At 41.0% G+C, this 20,555-nt stretch overlaps 1 protein-coding gene across 1 annotated transcript; it reads left to right on the top strand.

Moving 5' to 3' along the window:
* The first annotated feature begins 9,983 nt into the window (after window positions 1–9,983).
* Window positions 9,984–18,647, top strand: RSPH4A (radial spoke head 4 homolog A (Chlamydomonas)). Its single transcript, XM_004674097.1, has 6 exons — window positions 9,984–10,642; window positions 12,791–13,025; window positions 13,867–14,607; window positions 15,297–15,441; window positions 16,196–16,313; window positions 18,407–18,647. Exons 1-6 carry the CDS (start codon window positions 9,984–9,986, stop codon window positions 18,645–18,647), a joined length of 2,139 nt encoding a protein of 712 aa, XP_004674154.1.
* The last annotated feature ends 1,908 nt before the right edge of the window (window positions 18,648–20,555 follow it).

Here is a 20,555-nt window from a genome sequence, read left to right on the forward strand (position 1 = left end):
GTGAACGCAAGGACCTCACACTAACTCCAAAGATGACATCAGGCAGAAAGAGCTGCCCCCAAAGGGACAGGCTTGTTGAGAGAGGCCTGCATGGTCCCAGGCAGGAGGCCATGAGAAGCGCTGCCTTGGCTGAGGGAGGTCAATGCAGAGACGCCCCTGCATGGTACAGGTCACAGGCAAGCAGGAGGGAGACAGTGGGTGGAAAGAAGCACCCACTGTGTGCAGACATAGTGGGCAGGACTGCTGCCCCTGGCCAGTGTAGAGACTGCACTGATAGAGGCTTCTTTTCTTTGGGAGGGGCTCACTCCTATGAACAGTCTGTTGCTGATTTTGGATAACGATGTAGAATTTGAAAGGGTCCCGAGATTCCACAATGGGCTCAACCTCTTTATTTTTACCTGTGGGTCTGGGCTCCAGACAGTTCCTACAGCAGTCTGATACCTGCTTGGGTCTTGTGCTTTGCAATCTAGGCATTGACATCTAAGGATCTTAGTTCTTATAGCTGGGTCAATATCTGTGATAATCCCTTCTACCCCTACCTTCAGCTCTTGGAGTTGTGTGAGCCAGGTTTCTGGTCTTATGGGGCCTCCTTTCCAGTTTCTCTACACTTATCCTCTATCAGTCTCATAAAATCAGGAAATTTGGCCCTCCCTGGTGGTGCAGCAGGTTAAAGCACAGCACTGAGAATCTAAAGCCACTTCAGTATGAGTTCGATCCCCACCCCCACCCCAGGTGACCCACATGGCGCCTCAGACCTCTTCTGACCTGCCCACTGCTCCCCTCAGCAGTGTACTTCATCAATCTGCCTGTTCAGCTCCCCACTCTGTCTCTGGCGAATCCTCTCACTGCCCCTGCACATCTGGCCTGTACCCCAGCTCTGTATGCATAAATAAATTCAATCGTTTTAAAAAAAGAAAAGTTCACCCAAACAGGATTGACCCAAAGGTCTGAAAACCCTCCACATGTGTAAAGCACCTTCTGGCAGGGACCCATGGAAATGGCCAGACAAGTCTGGGAGGGAAAAGCAAAATCAAAATCAATGAAAGCTGCTATTCTTACTTCCCCACGGGTCTCTTAACCACATCTGCTTGAACCAGTCCTGGACCAAGAAACAAGAGCCTCTTACTCACATGTCTCTGCTCCCTGTGCCTCCCTCAGGTCTCCTTCTGGTTCTCCATTCTGCTTCCTTTTTCTTCAGTATCCTTTCCAGACTCTTCTCCTCCCTGCTAAGTTCCACCCTCCTTTGGTTGGATCAGAGAACCTGGAACCTCCCCTTTTCCTGGGGAGCCCCCTGTTCAATAAGGCCCTGGAGCCTAAGGATCTTGATTTCTATAGCTGGGTTAATGGTCATATTAAACCCCCCTACTCCTACCTCCTTGTGTGAGTCAGGTTTTAATCTTGGGATGCCTTCTTTAGATTTTCTATTCTTTCTTCCATCAAACTCCTTCACTATTTTGTCTGGGAAATATTTTTCTCTCCATTTTATCTTCAAGCTTGAAAGGTAACTTTGTAGGGTAGATATGTGCTAACTAGTTTTATCTTGGATCTTTTGAATACATCTTCCCACTCTCCGGATCTATAGAGCTTTTGTAGAGAAGCCTGATGATAGTGATAGAGGATGCAAATAGAGAAACTGCAAAGCAGGCTTCATGAGACCAGAAACCTGACTCTCACATGCCAAGGGCTGGAGGTGAAAGTAGAAGGGGATTAATAGCCCTTGACCCAGCTATAGGTACCCAGACCCTTTGGTGCCACTGCCTAGATCACAAAGCACAAGACCCAAGCAGGCATCAGGCTGGAGGGATTGTCTTGAGCCCAGACCCAAAGGGAAAGCTATGAAGATTGAGGTCATTGTGGCATCTCCTGTTCCGTTCAGATTCTAGCAATTTATTCAAAATCAACAACAAAACCAGGCTCACAAGGAGTGAGCCCCTCCCAAAGAGTCGCCTAGGCCAGTGCAACCTCTGCCCCACACAGGCAGCAGTCTGCCCTTCCTGCCCACCTGTGCCTATCCCAGTGCTTCTTTCCACCCACTCTCTCCCTCCCAGGGCAGCAGCCAACTGACCACCGGTGACCTGTACCATGCCTGGGCTTCCCTTCACTGACCTCCCTCAGCAGAGGCAGCTCTCCTCAAGGCCTCCTGCCTGTGGTCATGCAGGCAGGCATCTCTCAGCAAACCTGTCCCTTTCAGGACAGCTCTTTCTGCCCACTTATGTCTATGCAACTCTCCTTCTCTTTCTGTCCTTTTCCCTAAAAATCTGCTCTTTAAGTAGAACTAAAGGAAACTCTCCTCTGAAATTTGACATGTGCTGCTGAAAGGGAATCTGTGGTGAAACCTTCCCTAGAGTGAACTTATGGACTCCGTACTCCAAACACAATAGCATCGGCTTGATGGAGTATCTTCATATATTACATGTTTTATTCCACCTTGACACCCTTCAAATTTTTTCTTTATCTTTGATTTTTTTTTAAAGATTTATTTATTTGTGCATACAGAACTGGGGTACAGGCCAGAGGCTCAGGGGCGGCGAGAGGCTTCACCAGAGACAGAGTGGGGAGCAGAACAGGCAGATCAACGAAGTACACTGCTGAGGGGAGCAACGGGCGGGTCAGGAGAGGTCTGCCACGCCATGTGGTCACCTCCGGGGCAGGCGGGAATCGAACTCATGGGGAAGTGGCTTTAGCTTCTTAGTGCTGTGCTTTAACCCGCTGCGCCACCAGGGAGGGCCCTATCTTTGATTTTTATAATTGTTTTAGTGTCTTTTTTAGGTATCTTATTTAGGTAACTAAGTGTTCTGTTAGCTTCATAAACACGTATATTCAGTTCCTTCCCCACATTTGGAAAGTTCTCATTTATTAATTTTTGGAATGAGCTTTGAATTATTCTCTTTATCTTCTGGAAAATTCACTTTTCATATGTTGCTTTGCCTAATGGAATATGATAGCTCTTCTAGTGTTTCTTCATTTGCTTTTCACATGTTATTTCTCTTGTCTGCCTGAATCATTTCCAGGTTTCTATCTTCAAGCTTGCTGATTCATTCCTCCATTAGATCTGACTTATTTCCATAGGTTTTGATATTGAGTTCTTCACATTCTGAATCTTTCTTTATAGCATCAGTCTCCTTTATAAAAATAATCCTTCTGCTACTTAATTTTATTCACTGCTGAATGAATTGTTTTCTTATGTATCTTTGAGTTTTTCATGATGGCTAGTTTGAATTCTCTATTAGACCCCCATTTTCTGAAATATTAAGTTTGCCCTCCTGGAGAATTATCTTTCCCTTTATTTGATGTCATATCTTGAAATTTCATGTTGGGTAAGAATATATTCCTTCAACTGCACATTTGGCATGTCTCCTATTTTTCTCCTTTTTGTTTCATTTTATTTTGCTTTTGTTCTGTGTTTCTTGGTTGAGCAGGCTTAGTTAGCTAATTCAGCAGCTTTGCAATAAGGTGTTTTTCTGTTATTTACCCGTAGATGGTGCTGTGGCCAAAGTTTTTGGTCAGCCGGCTTTGCGTTAAAGTACATCATTATTGGTTACAAGTGTGTGACTCTTTTACTTGTAAGCCTGTTTCACTGGGCTTAATTACCCTGCTTTGCTTCCACCCCTACATCAGTGGGGATAATGTGGCTCAGGTGGATCTTGTGGTCACTGTGAATGAGAAGGGGTGGCCTGACTTGTTAGTGCTTTCCCACCGTTTCTGGCCCTGCTCATTTCCTGGCCTAGGAATCAACTGAGGGCATTCCTTGGAGACACTAGCTCTGAAGCTTCCAGGTAGGCAGGAGGAGGAATTTGCAGCTCCGTGCTTCCTGTATTGCTTTCTAGCCTTAGTGTTGCTTGGTTTCTTCTCTGCTCTGGAATTCCCTCGGTTGAAGTTATGGGTCTTGCCGCGGACCGGCCCTAGCCAGGGCACCGGGACCGAGGGAGAGACAGGGTCTGAAGACAGGAGAACGGGATTCGGCGCAGGAACTGACAGACAGTCACACTCAGAGGAGTTGATGGACTGCTGCGATTTTATTGCGATTTGTGTAGATTTTTATACAGTAAGTGCAAGGAAACTGGTGTTCGTCCAGGTAAGTTATACATTGCCAGATGCTATTACTTTTTGTTAAAAAAGAAAGGGCACAAGACATCCGTGACCAGGGTGCTAGACATTCATTTCGCATGCCTTAACTACAACAATGTGTCGGCCACATGCCCAACACATAATTATCTTAAGACCTTTTACCAGAATTCAGTATTAGAGTTCAAATAATATTCAACTTCGCTATTCATCCATATAGTTATTCTTTAAACAGGGAATAAGCATTTGTAACCATTCTAATTTCTCTTTCTTGGGAATAATACACCAAGGTGGGCTGGACCTACCCAGTCTTTCCAAGAAGGGCAATTTATAGTAATTAACTCTTTCCCCATTCTTTGCAACCCACCGGTTACATTGCTCATCATAACATCCTTGATACTGAGTATGACACATAAATAAATTCATTCCCAGAGAACTGTGTGGTGGAGTCCACCATCTGCTGTTTAGAAAATAATATATAAAACCCCTTTCTGTTTTTGTCGGAATTTGACTCAAAGTTCTGCTAACTGATTCTGAATATTGAGTGTGAGAGTTCCCAAGAAGTGCCTGTAATTCTACAGCTTCCCGTTCGTCTCACATATCTTCTAATAATAATTCTTTTGACGTAAGTTTGTCCATGAATGCATCTAGTGAAACAATGCATCTAGTCATGCCAAGCATAGCCTTCCCTAGTGGAGGTCCGCCGTCAGTATAATTACTAGAACTATGATTGGCGGGAAATGCTAGTGGTTTGATTCTCAGTGCTATTGATTATAGATATACTGGACTGTGCAGGGTACAGGAAGTTCTGGCATGAAGCAATCACACTGCCCACAAATATCAAAAATAACCATAAAAACCCTATTCAAAGTTGCCAAGGAATGAGCACCCGAGGCCGCTCTTTTTGCAACACAGGGTGACCCGGGCCGCCATAAACTCCGAAGAGTACAAGCTTGCCAACGCGCCACACCTTAGGCCATTTCACAGGCATCGCTGCTCACACTGCGACCGCGGTGGGCGCTGCAGGGTCTGGATGAGGTCTCTGCCTGTCCGGTCTCGGCCTGTCGGGTTTGGCACCTGGAGTCAGGCTGACTCAGCGGTTCCCTCTGGGTCTGTAGGCTTCACAATCCCTGATTTACTCACCTTCAGCTGAACATACCCATGAATAACTCTGGTATACTGACATGATGCTTAGAAGTACCCCGATTGCTCTGTAGTTGATTATTTTATAGGATGTTAGAGGGAAATTTTAGGCTGCCACCCTGGTTCTGACATCATCTCTCTCTACCGTTAATTTACTACTAAACCGTCCTCTATTTTTGTTTTCAAAAATTAATTTTAGCTTCAATTTCAATTTCACATTGAGCTAGCATTTTAATGTTGATGTTTGTGCTTCTTATGTTTCCTTTGTTGTTGATGTTTTTAAGATTGATTTATTTATGCATACAGAATTGGGATACAGGCCAGAGGAATGGGGGAGGGGGGTGAGAGGATTCACCAGAGACAGAGTGGGGATTAGAACAAGCAGAACTATTGAAACACACTGCTGAGGGGAGCAGCAGGCAGGCCAGGAGAGGTCTGCCACCCCTAGTGGGTCACCTCCATGGCCAGGGGCCCAACTCAGGCTATGGAGGCTGCAGAGAGCTCACAGTGCTGCGCTTTAAAACCCCTTGCGCCACCAGCGAGGGCCTGTTAGGCCTCCTTTGTGGGGCTTACTAAAAGGGGTGATCTAAAGGCAGTATCAAGAAGGGTGATGAAGTTCAGCAATTGTACAGGCTCCTCTAGAAATTGGAAGGGCTGTCAAGTCCTTTGACTTTTAGAGTATTGATAGTGGAACTCTATAACTTTGATCAGCTAATTGTTTGGTTTATAACTGCATAATGGAGTAGCTAATCCCAGTGTAGGTATTAGTTATGTAATTAGGAATATTAAAGTCACTTTGTAATTTTGTGTTAGTTGCAGTTTTTTTACACTGATTAAAATTAGCTTTATGGTTATTTGGTTATTATTAAGATAGCTGTACCCTATTTTATACTAAACTATTAATTTGAGCTAATCATTCCCCCCCTCCCCGCAGTGACAGGCATGAAATTTACTGATCCTAATGGTTTAATAAGTCATAGTCAAACTTAGCATTTATAATGTAATTTTTATGACTTTGATGGAGGATAAGGATAGAAAAGCTGGAAAGGAGGCCCCACAAGACCAGAAACCTGGCTCACCCAATGCCAAGAGCTAGAGGTGGGGTAGAAGGGATTAACAGCCATTAACCCAGCAGTTGGAACTAAGATCCCCAGGCCTGGTGCCTAGAGCAAAAGGCACAAGACCCAAGCTGGTGTCAGACTGATGTAGGGAGTGTCAGGAGTTTAGACCTGAAGGTAAAGATATGGAAATTGAGGGTCATTGTAGAAATTTGGCCACTTTCAAATTCCACATAGTTTAGGCAAAGTCAACAAAAAACTAACCCTCCCAAAGGAGTGAGCCCCTCCCAAAGAGAAGAAGCCTATACCAGTGCAGTCTCTGCCCTGGCCCTGGGCCGCACTTCTTCCCACCTACTTTCTCCCTCTGCGGGACAGCAGCCTCCTGCCAGCTAGTGGCCTGTATCTGCCGGAACTTCCTTCACTGACCTCCCTCAGCAGAGGCCACTCTTCTAAGGCTGTCCACCTGAAACCATTCTGGCCTCTCTCAGCAGCCCTTTCTGCCTCCTTATGTCTATGCAAGTGTCCTTTACCCCTGTCTTTTTCCCTAATAAACTGCCTCTGTCTCATGGAGAAACTCGCCTGGGAAACTCACTGCTGAAAGGGCATCTCTGGCAAAACTTCCCAGGGTGAGCCCATGGAACCAGCACCCCAAACCCATTGACTTCAAAAAAAAAAAAAAAAAAAAAGACATCAGTATGTATTACTATATTTGATCTTACTTGGGAGCTTTAGGAAGATGTTCATAAATATGCCTGAGGTCTTTCTATAAGGTTAATAAATAAGTTGTCTGAGTGATAAGCACAGTTTGGTTACAATAATTGTATGTTAGAAAGACACATGTGTTTTGTCCCAACTTCTGTGGCCACAAGAAAGAAAGACAGGAGATAGGCTGAATAAGTAAAGTTTTAATGCTCATGGACAGCAGCTAAGGCAGAACTCTAAAAAGGGGGTCTGCAGCTAGTGCCAACTCATTAGGGGTTCACATTCCAAGGGGTGACTCATCGCTGATGCTAGGCCCAGTTCCTCCCACCTGTATCTCCCAGATGCTAGGCCCAGTTAATTATCAAACTTGGATGGAGGCCCAGTTGGTTATCACCTTCAGCTAGTCCCATCCCGGATGCAAGATCAGTTTATTACCACCTTATCAAGCTTGGATGCAAGGCTCAATTCTTTACTGCCCTAATTCAGTCCTTGTCAGTAAGTCTTTGGTCACTCCCAACAACATGATGTCTAAAATTCTACTATGTCAGGTAACTATTGAGTAACTCAAACTAATGGTTTATGGTGTTGGTGATGCAGTAAATGGGCTCTCAGATAAGCATTTGTGGATTTGCCTCCTTTGACAAATTTTTGATGGAATTGGTTTTCCCAGAGCTCTTAATCAACTGTGGGTTTACTTTTTTTTTTTTCCTTTTCCTTGCAGTTTCTCTTCTCCCAACAGGGTTAGGCTCAAGAAAAGGAATCCCAAACAAAAGCAAATAGTGAGAAAGCTCATGGGCATGGACTCCTCTTCTTCCCTATTCTGACCCCTGTCCCCACCCCATTACCTTTGCAGATTTCCCATTTTTGTTTCTCTTTGTGTAAATAAAGGCTGGTGCCCACAAGTCTCCATCAGCACTAACTTTTACCCCCTCCCCTTTGCAGACTCACCCATCTCCCCTCTTACTTTGTTTAACATTGTATAAATAGCTCTGTAACTTGCCAAAGAGTAGGACCATGGTCTTTCAGACTAGTCTGCTGCCCTCATTTGTCCACAAATAAAACCACTTTCCTTTTCCTCAAACTCTGTTTCCTTTTGTTGGCTGAGGGAAACTGAGACCGGTAACATTAGTAATGAACATTTAATATGTCAATGTAAGTTGCCCTTGAAAGCCACAGCTGAGTCACAGTATTCCATCAATTAAAAAATGTGAAGTGCATGATGTCACAGTCATGTGTGAGCCTGGTCTGATTAGCATTGGTTTTGACATGTCCTACTCTGAGGAAAGAGAGTGATTTTAACTGGATAGTTCTGAAGATTCAGATTCTGGATAAAATTTCCAACACCCTCCCCCCCCCTCCACACACACACAATATAGGCCTTAGAAGAGGGGCATGTGTTTAAAAGGACTGATGATTTCTGAAAGCCTAGTGATTAAAAAAGTTTGTTTCTATAGTCTGATTGCTATAAATAATGCTGCAATGAACATGGGAGTGCAAATTTCCTTTTGAATAGTGTTTGCGCACTTTGGGTATATACCTAGGGGGGAGATTGCTGGGTTGTATAGATCTATTTTTAACCTTTTAAGAAAACTCCATACTGCTTTCCAGAGGGCTTTGGACTAGTTATATTCTTACCAACAATATAAGATAGGAGATCTGTAATAACTGTGACAGCTATTCCTCTATAAATGAGGGCAAAGGATGAGCTGTTTTCAGGTGTAGATTTGTGGTAATGTTACAGGGCAGAGAGAGTGGGGCACCACTGAACCCCCAGACCTGCCTGCTCTAAATAGGTTCTGCCATCCACCACCTCAGGACAAAACATTTAAGACTTTAATGAAAAGGAACTTTAATACAGTGACTATACAATACAGAAGACAAAGAGTATAATTTCTAAATCAAACACCTGAAGTTACTTGTTCCCTCATGGGCAAAAGTCAACCGAAAAGGGATTGGCCCAAAGCAAGGCCTGAAAAGCCCACCACAAACCTAATGCACCTTCTGGCCGGAAACCATAGAAAAGGGTCAGAAATGGCCAGATAAGTCTGGGAGGAAAAGAGCACAATCAAAATCAATATAAACACTGCCATAGTAACCTCCCTACAGGTCTCTCACCCACATCGCTTTCAACCAGTCCGGAGCCAAGAAATAAACATGGTTTCTTCACGGCTCCCTTTGCTCAATTGGCTTCCTCAGGTCTCCTTCAGGCTCTCCATCCTGCTTCCTTCCTCCTCCGATTCTTCTGTTCTTTTCTCTACTCAGCTCCACCCTCCTTCTGGGTGGGGCAGGGAACCAGGAACTTCCCATTTTCCTGGGGACTACCCTGTTACAGTAACTGCTGCAAGATACCTCTATAAATGAGAGGGAAGAGTGAAAATTACAAACTCTTTGCTTATTCATTCTCTCTCTCTTTTTTTTAAGATTTATTTATGCATACAGAACTGGGGTACAGGCCAGAGGTGCAGGGGCGGTGAGAAGATTCACCAGAGACAGAGTGGGGAGCAGAACAGGCAGATCGACGAAGTACACTGCTGAGGGGAGCAGCGGGAGGGTCAGGAGAGGTCTGCTGTGCCATGTGGTCACCTCCGGGACGACCATACTGAAGTGGTTTTAGCTTTTTAGTGCTGTACTTTAACCTGCTGTGCCACAGGGAGGGTCCTCATTCTCCATCTCTCTCGCTCCTTTCCCCTCCCTTTCTGTGTTCTCGGGTGGCCAACCAGAAGTGGTTAACCACTGCAACTGCGATTGGCTGCACTGGGAAAAAGAGCAGAGGCTCTATCGAATCACAAATATATGTTTTTATCCTAGTTTCTAGGCAGCAGGTCTAAGTTGTTGCTCTCAGCTTCTAGGCAACAGGTCTAAGTCGTTGCTCTCAGGGGAAACCAGCCTGCGGTTGCTATGGAGCTAGGACGCTGCAACTTGCAGAACAACTAGGAGCCTTACAGACACTAAGCCTCTGCCTTGTGTTGACTACTTGCGTATCTGCATCCTCCCTTTATCTGCTTTACTTCTTCCATGGAAGACGTGGCTTCCCTGAATCAAGAGAAAGAAAACCAAGAACTGGAGGAAGTAGTACCACCATGGGAAGACATGACAGCAGTTTCTTCCAAGGATCCTGAGCCAGAATTATTACAGCCCTTTGAGTCAGAGCTGGGGATGGAATCTGAGTCCCAGGGCAGGAGCAGTACTCCTCCAAGCCCCCAGGCTACAGTCGGCACATCTCTGGATGAAGTGGCAGGACCTGGTGCACTGTCTCCACATTTCCCTCTAAAGGAGGGCTCTTCCATGCCTTCTCCCCTGGCCCTGGACAGGCAGGACTTTGCAGCACCATCACCAGCACAATCAGACAAGAAGCCTAGTGTGATTCCTGAGAGTGTGCCACAGCACTCTGACCATCTGGAACAATCATCTGATGCAATGAAGGAAAACACCTTTCAACAGTCTCAGCTTCCTGAGCTTCACCTGTTTGAAGAGCCAAGAGAAGCGGGCCATAACAACTTTAAACAAAAAGAACTGCGATTTGACTTTTTAGAGGAGGAAGACTCAAACAGCTACTATGATCTGAGTCAACCTGAGCCTGGGGCCTGTGAACTGGTCCCGAGCATGCTTGATATTGCCATTCAGAATGCTAAAGCTTACCTTCTGAAGACCAGCAGCAGTTCGGGCTTAAATCTGTAAGTCATGGAGGGGAAAAAAATTGTCAGAGAAAAGAGGCTGTTAGTATCTCATTTGTGTGAAAGTGTGTTTCTAAGGGTAAGTGGAAATATGTTAGAAAAGGTCTGTGTTAGTAAAAGACACTAATATAACTTCATCAAAAAACTCAAAATAGATGGCTGGCAGGGAGTCTTTACCTTCTTTAAAAACCTTTGTTTCACAGAAATAAAACCTAGGGATTAGGAGTTGTGATATAAAAAGAGTCATAAAGAGAGTAAACTCCGAGCATCTCTCCAAGATGCTCCTAATAAATAATTGTTATCAGTGACAAGGTACATAAATTGTTGATCTAAGAATTCTCGTACTTTTATTCCCATTTTTGTTGAGTGTTTTTATCATAAATGAATGTTGAACATCATCAAATGATTTTTCAGCATTTACCCAAATGATCTTGTGATTTTTACTTTGCTTTTTATGAATCTGGTGAATGATGCTCATTGGTTTGATTCAGTTTTGCATTCCTGGGATAATTCTCTTAATGTAGTACTACTGTATTCAGTTTGCTACCATTTTTGCATCTATGTTCATTAGAATTATCTATCCATCTATGATTTTTTTTGTTCTGTCTTTGGTTTGGGGACTAAACTAATGTTGGCCTCATAGAGTAAGTTGGGTAGTTTCCACTATCATCAAATTTTTTTGAAGTGTTTGAGTAGGATAGTTATTAGGTCCTCTTTGAAGATTTAGTAGAATTCATTGGAGAAGCCTTCTGGTCTTGGTCTTTTGGTCTTTTTTTATAGTCTTTTTATTACTCTTTTAATTCCTATGCTCATGATCAGACTGTTTAAGCCCTTTATTTCATCCTTGAAGGTTGTATGCACCTAAAAATGTGTCTGTTTCTTCAAGCTTGTCCAGTTTGTTTTCATAAAGGGATTTCCAGTAGGTTCTCATGAGCCTATTTATTTCTGCAGCACCTCTAGTAATTTTTCCACTTTTTCTTCTGATTCTGTTTATTTGGGGTTTCTCTCTTCCTGTTTCATAAAAACAGCTATGGGCTTGTTGATTTTGTTCATTTTTTCAAAGAACTAACTCTTGGTTTCACTGATCCTTGGGCTGCCTTTGTTTTCATTTATTTCTGCTCTAATTTTAATATTTTTTTCTTCTAATTTTTGGATCTGTTTGTTGTTCCTTTTCTAGTTCCTCCCCCCAAAAAGTTAGGTGGATACTTTTTTTCATTTTTATGTGAGCCTGTGTTGCCATGAACTTCCCACATAGTAACTGCTTTTGGAGCATTCCATAGGCTTCAGTAGCATGTCTCTCCATTTCCATTAGTCTCTAGTTATTTTTTGATTTCTTTGCTCAGGAGCATAAAATGTATCTAATTAATGAGATGTCAGAGAGGGTTTCACTAATTCAATTAGGAAATTGAAAAATAAAGCAATGTTTTAATGATATTACAGATCAGTAATATACTTCTTTCAGCTGAGAGTAATCAAGGGATGAAGTATAAAATGTAAGGAAAGGGGAATAGAAAAGAAGTTAAGAAAATGAAAAATGAAATGAAAAATAAATGTTAGCACTTAAACATAAAGTTAAAGTCTCAAATAAAAATCTCAAAAGTTGTCGGTCTCTAATAAAATGTGAAAATGTACCTCACTTTAAAAAATAGGTACCTTGTGGGCCCTCCCTGGTGGCGCAGCGGGTTAAAGCACAGCACTGAGAAGCTAAAGCCATTTCCGCATGAGTTCGATTCCCGCCTGCCCCGGAGGTGACCACATGGCGTGGCAGACCTGTCCTGACCCGCCCACTGCTCCCCTCAGCAGTGTACTTTGATCATCTGCCTGTTCTGCTTCCCACTCTGTCTCTGGTGAATCCTATCACCCTCCACATCTCTGGCCTGTACCCCAGTTCTGTATGAATAAATAAATAAATCTTTAAAAAAAAATAGGTACCTTGTGTTAATATGCTAAATATTCATATCATATTGGAAGCATTTCCAAAGGAAATTCTGGGAAATATTCTTTCTGATGTGCTGGAAGTTACTATCAGTGTTTATCCACTTAAAACTTTTGAAAGTTTCCAGTTGTCTCTTAAAACAGAGAACAAATAAAATGCTTCCTCAAGTGTTTTGGCATGGATATTATCTGGAATTTTCTCTTTCTGGGTAGATATGATCATCTTTCTAATATGCTGACCAGGATCTTAGATGAGCGTCCTGAAAATGCTGTGGACATCATTGAAAATATTAGCCAAGATGTAAAGATGGCTCATTTTAGTAAAAAATTAGATACACTTCAAAATGAGAATGAAATGCTTCCAGCATATGAAATAGCAGAGAAGCAAAAAGCACTTTTTCTCCAGGGTAATTTGGAAGGAGCTGACCAAGAACTGGAAGAGGAAATAGTAAGTCACTCTGTGAATTTAAATAGTTTAATTTTAGGGGTCTTTTTTCCCCAATGAGTGATGTGTGTTTAACTTTATGCAACTCTCTTTTATAGCTTCCTACATGATATTTGCATCTTCATTCCATACTATTCATTTCCTTAGAGTTTCTTAGTTTCCAGTGTGTTAAATGTTTCACAGACTTAGCTTTTTGCTATATGTTTGTGTGTGAACTTTCCTTCATATCAAAGAAAATGGTTTATCTTTATATTCTCCTTTGTTCCTGGTACCTGTCTGGGTGTCTATTTCTTATTATATTTTCTTAGATGAATGAATTAATGTCAGATAATTAAAAATTAGGATTTAGGGGCTCTCCCTTGTGGCTGAGCAGGTTAAAGCACAGCACTGAGAAGCTAAAGCCACTTCAGCATGAGTTCGATCCCCGCCCGCCTCCACACCCACTGGAAGGTGATCCCACATGGCAGGCAGACCTCTTCTGGCCCACCCACTGCTCTGCTCAGCAGTGTACTTCTCAGTTGGCCTGTTCTCCTCCCCACTCTCTCTGGAGAATCCTCTCTCTGGCCTGTACCCCAGTTCTGTATGCATAAATAAATAAATCTTAAAAAAAAAACAAACAAACTAGGATTTAAATCAAGTTACTTATTTTCTACTCTATTAGAATTAGAAATACTCCTAATGTCATTGGCATTCTCTTTCAAGCAAAGGCCTCATATCTTGACATCATGCATATCATGCTAATGAATTGTAATATAAGAAGAGAGGGATAGTACATTTCTTATAATCCTTGTAGGCCAAACAGTTCTCTTATGGATAAAATGTTAACCACAGTATTTATTTCCAGGTAGAAAACTGTCTTCCAAATGTAATGGAGTCAGCCTTTTATTTTGAACAAGCTGGAGTTGGTTTGGGCACAGATGAGACTTACCGAATATTTCTTGCCCTCAAGCAGCTTACTGATACCCACCCAATACACAAATGTCGTTTCTGGGGCAAGATCTTGGGTATGGAAATGAATTATATTGTCGCTGAAGTGGAATTTCGTGAGGGAGAAGATGAAGAGGAGGTGGAAGAGGAAGATGTAGTTGAAGAAAGAGATAACGGAGAAAGTGAAGCTGGTGAAGATGATGAAGATGAGTTACCAAGGTCCTTTCACAAGGCTCCCCAGGCTATACCAAAAGAAGAAAGTAGAATGGGTACCAACAAATATGTTTATTTTGTTTGCAATGAACCAGGAAGACCATGGGTGAAATTACCATCAGTCACACCTGCACAAATTGTTATTGCAAGAAAAATCAAGAAATTTTTCACTGGGCGGTTGGATGCTCCCATCATAAGCTACCCTCCTTTCCCAGGAAATGAAAGCAACTACTTGCGTGCACAAATTGCCAGAATTTCAGCAGGGACCCATGTTAGTCCTCTAGGATTCTATCAGTTTGGTGAAGAAGAAGGGGAGGAAGAAGAGGAGGTGGAAAGTGGACGAGATAGCTTTGAAGAGAATCCTGACTTTGAAGGTATCCAAGTCGTTGACCTAGTGGAATCCCTGTCCAATTGGGTTCATCATGTGCAGCATATTCTCCCTCAGGTAGGGGTTTATAGCTCCTAACTTATCACCCAGCTAGCAGGTATTCATTAATACTCCTACAGTGTTCAAATATATACAAAATACAGCTTTCCAGACTGTAGACAGACCATTAAAAAAGTCAAATGACAACAGAATAGTATATAGGTGCCATGTAGTATAGAACTGTGATCCTCAAATTTCTATTTCCAAATGAAAATAAGCTGAATATTTCTATGTATTTTTTGATCATTTTGGAAAGATTGAGATTTATGTGTGTTGTGAAATTCTTTTTTGTAAGAGATAATTAAATATATGTCAATCAAATGGGAATGATATCCCCAAACCCCTGTTACTAGTGTTACACGTTTTAAGTATTAAGAGTTAATGATAATAATAGTACCTTACCACTTTGGTAGATATTCTTTCTTACAAGTGAGAAAAATGCGTTCTTACCCACTAAGATTCTAATAATTTAAATATAATAATAATTTAATTATAATAATTTAAAATACAAATATTTTGTACTAAGTTGACACATTTTGGAATTAAAAAAAGTATCATCTTTTGCTTAAATAGCAGTTTATATTTTGAAAGAATAAATGGTTTAATTCCCACGAAGTAGACCTCCTGCGGGTAACTGCTTCAATAAAATGAATATTCTGATACTTAAGGTCTTCCTTAGTGACTAAAGCTTGCCTATTCATCCCCAGGGGCGCTGTAATTGGTTCAACCCCATACAAAAAAGTGAGGAGGAGGAGGAGGAGGAAGATGAAGAGGAAGAAGAAAAAGAAGATCCAGATTATTTTGAGCAGGAAGTGGGGCCTCCTCTTTTGACACCAATCTCTGAAGATTTAGGTAATTTCATACAAACTATATACTATCTATAGTATATATACTATAGATGTGCATATATAATCATCAGCATTTATATACTTACCACATTAGAGTACACTATATATATGGCATCTTTGTATTGATATATGGCAATCGGAGAACTCTAAAAGTGGCTAATAATCAAGGTTTCACCCCTTTCCCCTGCATGAGTTCTGGGATGGTAGAGAGGAAAGAATAAAGCATAACGCTAACCACATCACCAGGTCTCATACAGAGGTTGTAGGGGTCACACAGGGAGGAAATGTAAGTTCACTATAGCTTCTCCTGGAAATGCTGACAGTTACTTTGGGTGTCCTGTAGATTGTAAACATGTGGCCATGGTGATATAGTAAAATATTAGTAAAATTAGTAGAATTCTGCTCATATTCTTGTTTCTTCCTATTCAGTTTTGGAGTAGTCGTGCTTATTCATGCTTTCATATAGTGATTTTATCTTCCATTTGGCCATCAAAAATTATTCATTCTACTGCATAGACTTCCTCTCTGTTAACAAAACTTTTCTCTATGGCACATATAGCCACTAGCTAACACACAAGTATTCAAATTTCATCGTTCTATAATATTCAAGAAATACCCTTCTGATTCTGTTAAGTTGCTTGATTGTTTTAACTGTTTTTTCTATGTTGTGTGTCTTTTAAAGTTTTGAACTGCTTCTTTACTACATAGTATCCTTTATATTTAGTAATTAAGATTTTGAATTTCTCTTTGGTTTGCAGAGATCCAGAATATACCACCTTGGACAACCCGGCTCTCCTCCAATCTCATTCCTCAATATGCTATTGCAGTCCTTAGATCCAACCTTTGGCCTGGAGCATATGCCTTTTCCAATGGCAAGTAAGTATCTAACAACTTACAAAATCATTCTTGTGACATTTAAATCCTGGAAATTATGATCTATCACTGCAATTTTAAGTCATTCCAAATTTGGGGTTTTCTCCATCTACTTCTCCATGGGAGATAGAAACCTGAGTTCAGGATCAGAGAAACCCAAGAATAACAGGTGCTGCTCTGGTGGTTGGTCAGGTCAACTACTCACATGACTGACCTGAGAAAGACCCAAGGATGGGATGGAGAAAAGGGTGCATGGGTCACTCTTCTGAAGCTGAAGGGTAGTGATGACTCCCAGGGAGGCTCCCATGCTCAGCATTTGGACATGATCTTCCTGGTGAATTCTCATCACAACTTTGGGAAGGGAGGTCATCTGTTTCACATTTGAGGAATTAGGTCTGAATGAGGTGAGATCAGAACACTGCAGTAGCCAATGAAACCCCCAGCCTCTGTGCAGGATGAGCTTCCACCTGGGTCATGACGACCATTCCGTGGGAACCCCAATCAATGCAATTGGTGAAGCTCTTTTCTTACTATCTGTCTCTGTTTCTGGGACCAGGTCCAGGGTTAGGAGTTCTCAGCAGGGAAGAGGGTTATTATAATTTTAACTCATCTTTGACAAATCAAGTCTGTGAAATCGATTTATTCAAATATCTGCATTATCCAGTAAAATGTTAAATTTAGAACATTATGGTAATTCAGATTTCTGCCCTTTCATCTCAATTATCCACTTAATAGAACTAAAATATAACCTTATTTATTTACTTAGTATATTAATGGAAATAATTCTAAATAGTGTTTAAACTAGTTTTAATTGTACATACAATGATTAAAAATATAAATTTAGATTCTCACTTTTAAGAGAATTAGGAGAAGAGGACAATAAAGGTCCTTTTATTCTTCACTCATACTTCCATTTGTCTTATGCTTTCATTTCTTATCTTTCAACCTAGAATCAGAAATTTAGTTGAGTTATGAGGAACTGCCAACATCAAAATACCATTAATGCAACAATCTACAAAATGAGAACATTGTGTTTTTAATCTCTTACTCTGATAAACTAAAGAAGGTATAACATCCCCCACTCTTTCCAACCCCTGTTCCAGTTCCCCATGTAATGACACACCACATAAGTTAAGTTTGGTGTGGATGTGGGGATTGGTTGCAGAGTTGGGATCATAGGCATCATAGTCCTCAACATAAGGCTCTCGTATTTTTAGAAACTTGAAGGCCAGAGAAAGGGGTTGAAGAGGACTAAGTATGGAGAAGTTTTAAGTATTCAAGTATCTTTAAGGTTTCTTTCCTCTCCACCCCTAGAAGAGGTTTGGTGGAGGCTCCTGAAGACCTCTGCTGAAGGACTCAGGAAAAAGAGACCTAGGGAATGATGGCATGTGGGGTTGGAATGCAAAATGTTAATTGCAGGACAGGACAGAAAGGCCAGAGTCCTTGACTATAACTCTCTTTAGAGGTTGCAATGCATTAACACAGCACCAAGTGGTGTAATCCTCACCTCAACCCCTACACAAGCCATCTAGGTAGATCTTCTGTAATTATCTATGAGTGGCCTGAAAAATCACTATAGATAATTAATCCAGTCAGACTCCGCTTAGCCAGTTGGCAGCTTTCAGATTTTTTTAAGGAACACAGTAACCTTTAAAATCTGAGTTTGTTGTTTTTTCTGAAAATAATTATCTCAATGGCTGTGGCCTGGGTGAAAGGTACATTTTGTCAGGTTCTGGTCCCATGGTTTTCTTCACTAGTTAAGCAGTTTGAGCCACACCATCTCCTGTGATAAAAGAATCAATAAAGGCTATCTCATCTCAATCACTTTTAAGTTTTTTGTCTTTTTTAAGTATGGGACTGTGAGACTTTTAAGTTCTTTTATCAGCATGGAAGAAGAGGATCATTTTTTTTTTCTGTTTTGACCAATCTGACACTGAGAAAAAAAGATAAAGTGTATTTTGTCTATTCAATATAATACTTGTTCTATTTTTTTCCCCAAAAATTCATTTGGGAGTAAAATTTTTTCCTTTTTTTCCCTCCACCAGTATTTTTCTTACTGGAAAATTATATAATCATTTTTTTCTTTTTATTTACAGAAAGTTTGAGAATTTCTATGTAGGCTGGGGCCATAAATATAGCCCAGATAACTATACACCCCCAGCACCACCAGCAGTTCAACAAGAATATCCCAGTGGACCAGAAATTACAGAAATGGATGACCCAAGTGTGGAAGAAGAGCAGGCTTTCCGGGCCGCACAAGCAGCTACTGAACTCCCAGTTGAGGAAAATGAAGAAACTGAGGAAGAGGAAGATGAGGAAGATGATTATGATCAGTAAGAATAACTTAAGCCCAGTCTTATGTGAGATTGGTACATACATACCTCGTATGTGGAATTTAACACACACACACAGTGAATTATTCATGTGCAAAATGCCATTCCTTTGAAAATAAAAAATGTGAATTTCATATGTGTAACTATTAACAAACATTAATAGGAAGCCACTCAACAGATTTTTCCAGAAGCTAAAAAAGCACTGTTGTGATGGCTAAAAGAACAGTGTTTAGATATACTCTTTAAAAAGTCTCAGGTTCAATTTGTAATATGGCACTTAGACAACCCACAAAAATTTCCTTAACGGGAGTGAGACCAAATATATTGATACTTGCAGAACCAGTCTTTAATACTGTATGTAAATATTGCATATATACATTTCTTGTATATTCCTTTCTTGTTGGTTAGGGAGAGGGCTTGTAATTCCATTACCTGATCAGACTCTGGGAACACTCAGATTTTTAATGCATTTGTTAATTCTTAAAGAATTTTCTAGGCTGCATTCTCCCTCATTATTACAGAAATTAAATGATTTGCACAGAGATCACTATCTGGGATATCCAAAGATAAGAAACACAATACTACTGCTTCTCATTTAATTATTGCTTTCTTTTTTTAAAAAAGATTTATTTATTGATGCATACAGAACTGGGGTACAGGTCAGAGGGGCAGGACCGGTGAGAGGATTCAATAGACAACAGAGTGGGGAGCAGAACAGGCAGATTAACGAAGTACACTTTTGAGAGGAGCAGCGGGCAAGACAGGAGAGGTCTGCTGTGCCATGTGGATCAGCTCCCTGGCTGGGATCAACTCATGCTGAAGTGGTTGTGGTTTAGCTTCCCAGTGCTGTTCTTTAACCCACTGGGCCAGCAGGGAGGGCCCTAATTATTACTAAACACCAAATAAACCTTAGGCACCCTGAAGCTACCATTAAAAACTAGACATTGCTTCTGAAGTCTTAGCGGCTGGGTTTATGTATAAAAAAGTAAATAAAGAATTAACTGCAACTTAGCTGGTGTTATTATGCAAATATTAGCAAATATTATAGGGTAACATAGAATATCCTCCTCTAACTCTATTGTGAAAGACCAATTAAGAAAAATTCCTAATCCATTGCTTTTATTTTATATGTCAAAATAAAAACATCCCAGACATTCTAATTATTGTAATTATCTAGCCACAGACTGGTAATTTGCAGATCACTTTGAGAAACATTGCTAACATTAGTGTATGTTAAATGTTTCACTTACAGCATGTAATCTAGTCTTGAGCAGTCAGGAAGTACTAAAGAGGATGCCCTGCTAAGAAATAGAGAACTAATGGGAGACAGGTCCATAGCTGAACTAATTATATTCTGAAAGATGGTATTAGGATGAAAAGAGTGAAATTCTGAGTATTGGGACATGAATCTGGGATGGCGGGCAGAGGCGAGATTGTGTGGGATTTTTGGCTTTTACCCATAAGAAATAGAGGATTCAAATTAGAAAGTCACAAAATCATTTTAGAACACTTGGTTTCAGTGTGGATGATGGATAGGATCAGAAGACCAGTTCGGAGGAAGTGATTACATTATCTAGATGAGAGATAATGATGGCATGATATAGGGTAACTGCACAGGGATATGAAGTAGAAAATTGGTTACTGAAGAACAGAATGTTTGAAAGGAAGTTTTCTAAAAGTTTCCAACTGTTGTATTACACAATCTTAAGAGTGTAATTTTCAGTATTCGATGGAGTAGGTACTATTTATAAAACTTCATTCCTTTTTGTTCATTTAACCCCTACCATTTTGCTTAAATTTTTATGGCATAAACATCTATTTCTTCAATTATACTGAAAGCACAAACTCTAAATCACAGTAACAAATTAAAAGTGTAAATATTTAACGAAAGTGAATTCTTTTTAGAGCTATG

Source organism: Condylura cristata, unplaced genomic scaffold (assembly GCF_000260355.1).
Source record: "Condylura cristata isolate star-nosed mole 26May11 unplaced genomic scaffold, ConCri1.0 scaffold00001, whole genome shotgun sequence".
In the NCBI taxonomy this organism is placed as follows: Eukaryota; Metazoa; Chordata; class Mammalia; order Eulipotyphla; family Talpidae; genus Condylura; species Condylura cristata.

Coding starts and splice junctions, on each gene's coding strand:
- RSPH4A (XM_004674097.1), top strand. CDS start 9,984: ATGGAAGACGTGGCTTCCCTGAATCAAGAGAAAGAAAACCAAGAACTG. Junction 13,026..13,866: donor AAGAACTGGAAGAGGAAATA/GTAAGTCACTCT, acceptor ATTTATTTCCAG/GTAGAAAACTGTCTTCCAAA. Junction 14,608..15,296: donor TGCAGCATATTCTCCCTCAG/GTAGGGGTTTAT, acceptor ATTCATCCCCAG/GGGCGCTGTAATTGGTTCAA.